General features: G+C 45.6%; 1 protein-coding gene across 4 annotated transcripts in view; it reads right to left on the bottom strand.

The window, feature by feature from the left end:
• LOC109903232 (metabotropic glutamate receptor 1) overlaps positions 1-10,673 on the bottom strand; it is a 34,288-nt gene extending 23,615 nt beyond the window's left edge. For 2 of the 4 annotated variants that reach the window (XM_031787801.1, XM_020499880.2), the window contains exons 1-2: positions 10,496-10,672; positions 8,797-9,647 (exon numbers count right to left, since the gene is read on the bottom strand). In XM_031787801.1, coding sequence (XP_031643661.1) covers positions 8,797-9,526 — 730 coding nt within the window. In that variant the 5' untranslated portion in view covers positions 9,527-9,647; positions 10,496-10,672. Of the gene's footprint in view, positions 1-8,796; positions 9,648-10,495 lie in introns of all 4 variants that reach the window. The other 2 variants (XM_031787804.1, XM_031787802.1) reach the window with 2 other exon arrangements.
• Between the last annotated feature and the right edge of the window lie 432 nt (positions 10,674-11,105).

Below are 11,105 nucleotides of genomic sequence, written 5' to 3'. Positions count from 1 at the left end.
GAGACGGAAGTGCCATGTCACTGTATCTCACTGTATTTAATAATAATAATAACAAAAAATACTAATCATTCTGCTCATCGGTCTGGTAAATAACGAAGGTGCACCAGAACAGAAATGTAATTGAGTTTTAATCAGTTCATCACCAAGTCTCCCTCACTGCAGACAGACCAGAGGTCTGTTTCTGCATCCCAAATGGCACCCTATTCCCTTTATAGTGCACTACTTTTGACCAGGGCCCATAGGGATAGTGCACTGCTTTTGACCAGGGCCTACAGGGCCTATATTCTGCAATAGGATGCACACTGTGACTATGAGGAACGTTCATATGCACATCAGGCAGGCAGCTATGACCCTGATGTCATTCAGACATCTCATCACCTGGAACTGGAATCTTAATTACTGTATAATAATCTACAGACCAGCAAAGATTTGTCTAACTAACCCAAGATAGACCACAGCATGTCATTTCCAATGGGAGTAAATTAATCCCAGTTGGAAGAACAAGCAAGGAGATTGGCAGAGCCAAGCACGAGCTAGTGAGATCCTGTTGGTGCATTTGAGCATTTATTTGCACATTTCCATTAGGGAACACCTACTCTGTGAAGTGCAGCGTGTGCAAAACTTGCAAAACTCAATTCACCCTTGAACTCCTTCTAAACAACGTAACTTTTTGAAACTTTGGCAAAGGGTAAAGTCTACAAAACGCAGTCCACTCTGTGTGTTACATATTCTAGTTTTGGAAACAGAAAACTGTATGGAGATCAAATGTTTAATTGATGAGAAAATTAGCTGAACATCGGACAAAATCCATCTCGCACCATCTTCTCCCACTGCTAGCCACTGGGCTTCCTCTCATCACCATATTTTGTAGTGAGTGGAAACAACAACCGGATGCTTCACGTTTATATGTCTGGTGAAATATCTGTCTCATTGTTCTATCTGTGGCAGCACTGTACTGCAGAACAAAACTGTAGCTACAGAAGCCGAGGATTGTCTTGGTCTCCAGGTCTCATATGCTGTAGATTACCTGCTACCACCTCCCCAAATAGTTAGTGAGTAGTGAGTAGTGGGTTGTGAGAGTGAATAGTGAGTGGTGGAAAGTGAATAGTGAATAGTGACTAGCAGGCTGTGGTAGTGAATAGTGAGCAGTGGGTTGTGGTAGCGAATAGCGAGTAGCGGGTTACGATAGTGAATAGCGAGTAGTGGGTTGTGATAGTGAATAGTGAGCAGTGAGCAGTGGGTTGCGGTTGCAAATAGTGAATAGTGAGTAGTGGGTTGTGGTAGTGAATAGTGAGTACTGGGTAGTGAATAGGGAGTAGTGGGTTGTGGTAGTGAGCAGTGGGTTGTGGTAGTGAACAGTGAACAGTGGGTTGTGGCAGTGAATAGTGAGTAGTGGGTTGTAGTTGTGAATAGTGAAGAGTGGGTTGTGATAGTGAATAGTGAGTTGTGGTAGTGAGCAGTGAGCATTGGGATGTGGTAGTGAATAGTGAGCAGTGGGTTGTGGCAGTGAATAGTGAGTAGTGAATAGTGGGTAGGGGGTTGTGATAGTGAATAGTGAGTAGTAGGTTGTGGTAGTGAATAGTGAGAAGTGGGTGGGTTGCGGAAGTGAGTAGTGGGTTGTGGTTGTGAGTAGTGGGTTGTGGTAGCAAATAGTGAGTAGTGGGTTGTTGTAGTGAGTAGTTGGTTGTGGTGGTGAATAATGAGCAGCGGGTTGTGGTAGTGAATAGTGTTTAGTAGGATGTGATAGTGTCACGTTCTGACCCTAGTTCTTGTGTTATTTGCTTGTTTTAGTTGGTCAGGACGTGAGTTGGGTGGGCATTCTATGTTTTGTGTTTCTAGGTTGGTTTTCTGTGTTCGGCCTAGTATGGTTCTCAATCAGAGGCAGGTGTCGTTAGTTGTCTCTGATTGAGCATCATACTTAGGTAGCCTGGGTTTCACTGTTGTTTTGTGGGTGATTGTTTCAGTGTCTGTGTTTGTTCGCCACACGGTACTGTTTCGGTTTTGTTCACGTTTATTGTTTTGTATTTGTGTTCATGTTGAGTTTTTCATATTAAAAACCATGGACACTTACCACGCCACATCTTGGTCCGATCCTTGCTACACCTCTTCAGAGGAAGAGGAGGAAAGCCTTTACAGAATCACCCACCAACCAAGGACCAAGCGGCGTGGTAACGGGCAGCAGCAACAGCGGCCGAAGACAGTGACAACAGCGACACAAGACTCCTGGACATGGGAGGAAATCCTAGACAGGAGAGGACCCTGGGCAAAGCCAGGGGAATATCGCCGCCCCAAAGTGCAGCAGGAGAAGCCGCAGCAGCAGCAGCAGCAGCCAGCATCACAAGACTCATGGACATGGGAGGACGAGTTGGATGGAAAAGGACCCTGGGCAGAGCCAGGGGAATATCGCCGCCCCAAAGCAAAGCTGGAGGCAGCGAAAGCAGAGAGGCGGCATTACGAGGAGCTGGCACGGCAGCGCGGCTGGAAGCCCGAGAGGCAGCCCCAAAAATGTCTTGGGGGGGGGGGGACACAGGGAGAGTGTGGCAGAGTCAGGAGTCAGAAACGAGCCAACTCCCCCTGTTTACCGTAAGGAGCCAAGGAGGAAACCAGAACCAGAGCCGGTGTTGGAGGTGAGCGAAGCAGAGACAGTGAAGGAGTTCATGGGGAAATTGGAGGAGAGAGTTATGAGGGAGGTGCTGTGTTGGTGCATGAGGAACGGCATTCGCCCGACGGAGCGTGTCGGGGATTTGATGGCACCTGGGTCAGCTCTCCAAACTCATCCTGCGGTGCGTGCTAGTTGTCTGGTGAAGACTGTGCCAGCCTCACGCACCAGGCCTCCTGTGCACCTCCCTATCCCTACACGTCCTGCTGTGCCAGCTCAGCGCTACAGTACTCCTAGCAATGCTAACCGTGGCGGGCGTTGTACTGGTCAGTTATGCGGTGGAACGCACGGTGTCCCCAGTACGCGTGCTTAGCCCGGTGCGCTACATCCCAGCTACGGACATCTGCCGGGCTAGGGTAAAGATCCAACCAGGGCGGATGGTACCAGCCCTGCTCTCAAGATCTCCAGTACAACTTCACGGTCCGGTCCGTCCAGTGCCACCTCTACGCACCAGCCCTACGGTGGCAGCCACCAGGCTGTCTCTTCGTCCTTTGTCTACAGGTGCCGCCAGATTCTCCCGTCTCTCCAGAGCTGCTAGAGTCTCCCGTCTGTCCAGCGCTGCTAGAGTCTCCCGTCTCTCCAAAGCTGCTAGAGTCTCCCGTCTGTCCAGCGCTAATAGAGTCTCCCGTCTGTCCAGAGCTGCTAGAGTCTCCCGTCTGTCCAGAGCTGCTAGAGTCTCCCGCCTGTCCAGAGCTGCTAGAGTCTCCCGCCTGTCCAGAGCTGCTAGAGTCTCCCGCCTGTCCAGAGCTGCTAGAGTCTCCCGCCTGTCCAGAGCTGCTAGAGTCTCCCGCCTGTCCAGAGCTGCTAGAGTCTCCCGCCTGTCCAGAGCTGCTAGAGTCTCCCGCCTGTCCAGAGCCGCTAGAGTCTCCCGTCTGTCCTGAGCCACCAGAGCCGCCAGTCTGTCATGAGCCACCAGTCTGTCATGAGCCGCCAGAGCCGCCAGTCAGCATGGAGCCGCCAGACCCGCCAGTCAGCATGGAGCCGCCAGAGCGGCCAGTCAGCCAGGAGCTGCCAGAGCCGTCAGCCAGCCAGGAGCTGCCAGAGCCGTCAGTCAGACAGGAGCTGCCAGAGTCGTCAGCCAGCCAGGAGCTGCCAGAGTCGTCAACCAGCCAGGAGCTGCCAGAGCCGTCAACCAGCCAGGAGCTGCCAGAGCCGTCAACCAGTCTGAGCTACCTCTCAGTCTGTGTTTGTTCACCACAAGGTACTGAGTTTGTTTGCCACACGGTACTGTTTCGGTTTTGTTCACGTTTATTGTTTTGTATTTGTGTTCATGTTGACTTTTTCATGTTAAAAACCATGGACACTTACCACGCCGCATCTTGGTCCGATCCTTGCTACACCTCTTCAGAGGAAGAGGAGGAAAACATTTACAGATAGTGAATATGGAGTAGTGGGGTGTGGTTGTGAATAGTGAGTAGTGGGTTGTTGTAGTGAATTTTGAGTAGCGGGTTGTGGTAGTAAATAGTAGGTTGTGAATAGTGAGTAGTGGGTTGTGGTAGTGAATAGTGAGCAGTTGCTTGTGGTAGTGAATAGTGAACAGCGGGTTGTGGTAGTGAGTAGTGAGCAGTGGGTTGTGATTGTGGATAGTGAGTAGTGAGTAGTGGGTTGTGGTAACGAATAGTGAATAGTGAGTAGTGAGTTGTGATTGTGAATAGAGAGTAGTGGGTTGTGGTAGTGAATAATGAATAGCAGGTTGTGGAAGTGAATAGTGAGTAGTGGGGTGTTGTAGTGAATGGTGAGTAGTGGGTTGTGGTTGTGGTAGTGAATAGGGAACAATGGGTTGTAGTAGTGAATAGCGGGTAGTAGTTTGCAGTAGTGAATAGTGAGCAGTGGGTTGCGGTAGTGAATAGTGAGCAGTTGCATGTGGTAGTGAAAATAGTGGGTTGTGGTAGTGAGTAGTGAGCAGTGGGTTGTGATTGTGGATAGTAAGTAGTGAGTAGTGGGTTGTGGTAGCGAATAGTGAGTAGTGGGTTGTGGTAGTGAGTAGTGGGTTGTGGTAGTGAATAATGCATAGCAGGCTGTGGAAGTGAATAGTGAGTAGCGGGGTATTGTAGTGAATAGTGAGTAGTGGGTTGTGGTAGTGAATAATGAATGGTGAGTAGTGGGTTGTGGTGGTGAATAGTGAGTAGCAGGTTGTGATAGTGAATAGTGACCTGTGGGTTGTGGTAGTGAATAGTGTGCAGTGGGTTGTGGTAGTGAATAGTGAGCAGTGGGACGTGGTAGCAAATAGTGAATGGTGAGTAGTGGGTTGTGGTTGTGGTAGTGAATAGGGAACAGTGGGTTGTAGTAGTGAATAGTGGGTAGTAGTTTGCAGTAGTGAATAGTGAGCAGTGGGTTGTGGTAGTGAATAGTGAGTAGTGGGTTGTGATTGTGGATAGTAAGTAGTGAGTAGTGGGTTGTGGTAGCGAATAGTGAGTAGTGGGTTGTGGTTGTGAATAGTGAGTAGTGGGTTGTGGTAGTGAATAATGCATAGCAGGTTGTGGAAGTGAATAGTGAGTAGTGGGGTGTTGTAGTGAATAGTGAGTAGCGAGTAGTGGGTTGTGGTGGTGAATAATGAATGGTGAGTAGTGGGTTGTGGTGGTGAATAGTGAGTAGTAGGTTGTGATAGTGAATAGGGAGTTGTGGGTTGTGGTTATGAATAGTGAGCAGTGGGACGTGGTATTGAATAGTGAGCAGGGGGTTGTGGTAGTGAAAAGTGAGTTTTGGGTAGTGAAACGTGAGTAGTGAATAGTGGGTAGTGAATAGTGGGTTGTGGTAGTGAATAGTGAGCAGTGGATTGTGGTAGTGAATAGTGAGCAGTGGGTTGTGGTAGTGAATAGTGAATAGTGGATTGTGAATAGGGAGTAGTGGGTAGTGAATAGTGAGTAGTGGGTTGTGATAGTAAAGAGTGAGCAGTGGATTGTGGTAGTGTATAGTGAGACGCGGATTGCGGTATTGAATAGTGAATAGCGGGGAGTGAGTATTGAGTAGTGGGTTGTGGTAGTGAATAATGAGTAGTGGGTTGCGATTGTGAATAGTAAATAGTGAGTAGTGGGTAGTGAAAAGTAAGTAGTGGGTATTGAATAGTGAATATTGAGTAGTGAATATTGAGTAGTAGGTTGTGGTAGTGAATAGTGAGTACTGGGTTGTGCTAGTGAATAGTGAGCAGTGGGTTGTTGTATTGAATAGTGAGTAGTGGGTTGTGGTAGTGAATAGTGAATAGTGGGTTATGGTTGTGAATAATGCGTATTTGGTTAAGGTAGTGAATAGTGAGCAGTGGGTTGTGGTAGTGAATAATGTGCAATGAGTTGTGGTGGTAAAAAGTGAGCAGTGAGCAGTGGGTTGTGGTAGTGAATAGTGAGCAGTGGATTGTGGTAGTGTATAGTGAGAGGCGGGTTGTGGTAGTGAATAGTGAATAGCGGGTAGTGAGTATTGAGTAGTGGGTTGTGGTAGTGAATAGTGAGTAGTGGGTTGCGATTGTGAATAGTAAATAGTGAGTAGTGAAAAGTAAGTAGTGGGTATTGAATAGTGAATAGTGAGTAGTGGATATTGAGTAGTAGGTTGTGGTAGTGAATAGTGAGTACTGGGTTGTGCTAGTGAATAGTGAGCAGTGGGTTGTTGTATTGAATAGTGAGTAGTGGGTTGTGGTAGTGAATAGTGAGCAGTGGGTTGTGGTAGTGAATAATGTGCAATGAGTTGTGGTGGTAAATAGTGAGCAGTGAGCAGTGGGTTGTGGTAGTGAATAGTGAGCAGTGGATTGTGGTAGTGTATAGTGAGAGGCGGGTTGTGGTAGTGAATAGTGAATAGCGGGTAGTGAGTATTGAGTAGTGGGTTGTGGTAGTGAATAGTGAGTAGTGGGTTGCGATTGTGAATAGTAAATAGTGAGTAGTGAAAAGTAAGTAGTGGGTATTGAATAGTGAATAGTGAGTAGTGGATATTGAGTAGTAGGTTGTGGTAGTGAATAGTGAGTACTGGGTTGTGCTAGTGAATAGTGAGCAGTGGGTTGTTGTATTGAATAGTGAGTAGTGGGTTGTGGTAGTGAATAGTGAGCAGTGGGTTGTGGTAGTGAATAATGTGCAATGAGTTGTGGTGGTGAATAGTGAGCAGTGAGCAGTCGGTTGTGGTAGTGAATAGTGAGTAGTGGGATGTAGTAGTGAATGTGAGTAGTGGGTTGTGGTAGTGAATAATGAATAGCAGGTTGTGGAAGTGAATAGTGAGCAGTGGGTTGTTGTAGTGAATAGTGAGTAGTGGGTTGTGGTGGTGAATAGTGAGTAGTAGGTTGTGATAGTGATAGTGAATAGGGAGTTGTGGGTTGTGGTTGTGAATAGTGCATAGTGGGATGCGGCAGTGAAAAGTGAGTTGTGGGTTGTGGCGGTGAATAGTGAGTAGTGGGTTGTGGTAGTGAATAGTGAGTATTGGGTTGTGGTAGTGAGTAGCGGGTTGTGTTAGTGAATAGTGAGCAGTGGGTTGTGGTAGTGAATAGTGAGTTGTGGGTTGTGGTAGTGAATAGTGAGTAGTTAGTTGTGGGTTGTGGTAGCAAATAGTGAGTAGTGAGTAGTGGGTTGTGGTTTTGAATAATTAATAGTGGGTTGTGGTTGTGAATAGTGAACAGTTGGTTGCGTTATCGAATAGTGAGTAGTGGGTTGTGAATAGTGCGTAGTGGGTGGAGGTAGTAAGTAGTGAGTAGTGGGTTGTGATAGTGAATGGTGAGCAGTGGGTTGTGGTAGCGAACAGTGAGTAGTGGGTTGTGGTAGCAAATAGTGAATAGTAAGTAGTGGGTTGTGGTTGTGAATAGTGAGCAGTGGGTTGTGGTAGTGAATAGTGAATAGTGGTTTGCGGTGGTGAATAGTGAGTAGTAGGTTCCAGTAGTGAATAGTGAGCAGTAGGTTGCGGTAGTGAATATTGAGCAGTAGGTTGCGGTAGTGAATATTGAGTATTGGGTTCTGGTAGTGAATTTTTTGTAGTGGATTGTGGTAGTGAATTGTGAGCAGTGGGTTGCTGTAGTAAATAGCACACATTAATTTCTAAACAGAAATTGATAAACCAACAAAACAAGATGATATCTTTGTGTATGTACATCAACACAAATAATTATATGGAATGCCGTCATGTTCAAGCTTCTAAGGTAGTATTGTTTATTGAATGTTTTTGTAGTCATGATTGCTATTTGAACTACTTCAGTTATGGAAAATAATAACCATCTGTTGCTTTCAGCATTGCTGGATCCATTCAAATGGAACATAAGGAAAACCAATGTGTCCATATGTATACCCATCTGATGGTGGGTTGATATAGCTTTGATATTTGATATAGCTTGTGTAAAAATGCTAATTAATAGTTGAGTTCATGGACATGGACTGATTTGACTGACCATTGACACTGACTGACAGTACAGAACCTCATAGATCCAAGCCTGTCATAATCATGTGCCAAACTCAAACTACACACCGGCTATTCGCTCCTACTAAACCTACAGTTGAATCCAAACATTTTTCTACCTTTACTGCTCTGAGACTTCTCTCCACACCCAATTAAGCCCCTCAAACACTGCTGGCTAGGCCAGGGTTGAGGAACCTTGAAGGGCTAGGATTGTTGCCCACTCAAATCTGTTGCAACCACAGAATTTGACCATGAGAAAGTGGCTTCTCTTTAATGGTTTGTACCTGTCAAGGATTCCTCGTGAATTGTAGGCCAGAGGGCTGAGGAAGGCTTGAATGAACAAGCACAGGCTATTAACTTTGGTGGATGATGTTGAACCCCTCTCCTTTTTTGACCTAAATCCATTATGATTATGAAATATGAATAACAGGAGGTTGGTGGCACCTTAATTGGGGAGGACGGGCTCGTGGTAATGACTGGAGCAGATTCAGTGGAATGGTATCAAATACATCAAAGACGTGGTTTCCAGGTGTTTGATGCCGTTCCATTTGCTCCGCGATTGTTATGAGCCGTTTTCCCCTCAAGCATCCTCCTGTGTTATAACTGATCATAATCAATTGGATAGAACTATGTATATCTAGAATGTGAATATTCACAGTTCAATCCCCAACACAACTTTATCAAAATTGTGTTTGAATAGGCATTGATGGCCAGTAGGCAGCATGCAGGCCAATTACTTCTTGGATTAGAAACTTAACATGGAAAGTGAAGTGTCTTACCCTCTGTATGGACTGCTGACACATAGGTCCAGTTATAGCGTTTGACAATGTCCAAGATGGCTCTGGCTTGGAGAGTGTCAGAGGGCACAACCCTAAGGAAATACTTGAAGAGCGTTTTGTCACTCAGATCTATGCTGGTCGCAGAATACGCTATCTGAGGGATGTTAAACAGCTGCAGGAGGTTTTGGACCTGGATAGCCACTGAGCTGGATCCAGGTCCAATGACACCTGCTATGGGTTTCTTGGTAGTGGGCGGTTGGCTTGCAGGCGTCCCATCAATGCACCACTGTCTGGATGTACCATCTTTGTTGTCGTCATCCCGGATCGAGATGAGAGAGTCTCTAATGAACTCAATACTCTGCTCCAGAGCCACCGAGGAGTGCCAGCAGGAGTCCCTGATCTCGCACCCCAGAGTGATGTTGGGTAGAAGGTTCGGGTCTGAGTTGATTCTGTCCAAGGTGTGGAACATCGCTTCTACTCGTTGGATTCCGTACTGTTCCCGAACCTCCCCGCATTTCCTCTCCGCTACCTGCTCTGTTGATGGTTGGTGGTGGACCGAGAACAGTGCACCGATTATAATGTCCCCGTCCATTCTGGCCACCGAGCGGGACCCAGCAGCTTTAGAAACCACCGACCTCTCAAATATGTTACTGGGGGAGACGAACGCATCATACACTAGAATAAGGAAATACAAAAACCTAATAGCATTCAGGTAAATCATATTCCACATGGTGTCAACAGTCTTGGGGATATAATCATGTCCGCTTGGCCATTGGGGAGAGCTGAGGATCCAAGTTTAATTGAAGATCCATCATCTCCTTACCATCCCTCTTTCACTGATGTCTTTCCTGCTGATGAGAGACGTGTTAATTTAAGTTTGATACAAGTGATACACGTTTTGCAACAAGTTTTTCAACAAGTGATGATAAACAGCTATGTGTTGCCAATCTATCTTTGGCAACTCTTTTAATAGGCTACACAACTTCGCAATGAAGCAAAGGCACATATAGTTATAGGCTGCTGCAGAAGCCAATCTGACATTCAATCTTGAATAATTCAAGTACTAATTGTCTACAGTAATGTAAAACCATTTGATACATTACAGTCATTTAGCAGACGCTCTAATCCAGAGCTGCGGACAGTCAGAAACGACGTTGAACGCCTTTCATAATCTATAGCCTACAGTAGAAACCGCCTACTGGAGGCTGTTTAAAAGTTGATTTGTGCTATGGTTGGTTTGCGTGGCTGGTTTCAGTCCCTTGGATAGCGCTAAATTCTGACTTGACCGTTGGGCTCACAATAATTTGCCCACCCACGATGAGATTGTGTTTAGCTACATAAAATGGTGCTTTAAATGGTGCTTAAATGTTCCATTGGAATGACCAATTAATCAGATCTCATATAATTTACCATTCTATTGTTTATATATCGACATTGTCAACATCTAATTAACATTCCAATTGATAATCACCTACAAACGGTTTAGGTAAAATAGGGTATTTTATAGTGTTTCACTTTTTTTCCCAGAACATTTGTAAATGAAATGCCGTAGGCTAGTAATCAAATAACTAAAGCAATGCTTTACCATCATTGCTATTCACATGAGGAGCCATCTCCTCCATTCATGTTATATTGCACCTTTTGCATTCGCTAGAGCCTAAAATACCTTAGAGATCATAACGTTAGAGCGTGTACATACCTGCACCCTCTGCTTCGGGAACATTGCGTATCTCCTTGTCTCCTGAACCTCTCAGTTTGGAGCCCAAGTTTAATAAGCCTCTGCAATGCAAATACAGTATTTCTCTTTTTCCCCCCCAACCTCTAGCTCTCTATCTTTCTGAAAAGGAGCATGGGTGCCCCCCTCGATTCCTCTTGATCATTGCATGCATCTTTAAAACCGGGTCACATGGAATGCATTGCATGGCCTGGATAAAAGACAGCACGAAGAGAGAGAGAGAAACGTATGGAGTGGACTTAATTGTCTCTATCCGGAGTATCGTCCAGTACATTGCAATGACACGCCCATCATTTAAAAAGTATATGCATGGGTGTAATGTAGGCTCAATAAAATAGTTTATTGCATGTACAAGTTCGCTTGATTTATTTTTCAGAATAAAAGGTATACACATACCTACAATAAGAAGAATCAGGCCTACAATAAGAAGATAAGTATTGTAAGTATGAAATTAGTCTATAGCCTTGTAACCAAGTAGGCTAAACCAGTGATACTAGCAGATATGTAACAGATCGACACTAGCCTACATATTTGTTGCATTTTACTGAATTATCTTAATGCATTTTTTGTGCAA

The sequence above is a fragment of the Oncorhynchus kisutch genome, linkage group LG14, assembly GCF_002021735.2.
Source record: "Oncorhynchus kisutch isolate 150728-3 linkage group LG14, Okis_V2, whole genome shotgun sequence".
Taxonomy (NCBI): domain Eukaryota; kingdom Metazoa; phylum Chordata; class Actinopteri; order Salmoniformes; family Salmonidae; genus Oncorhynchus; species Oncorhynchus kisutch.
This window is presented reverse-complemented; position numbering and strand designations above follow the sequence as displayed.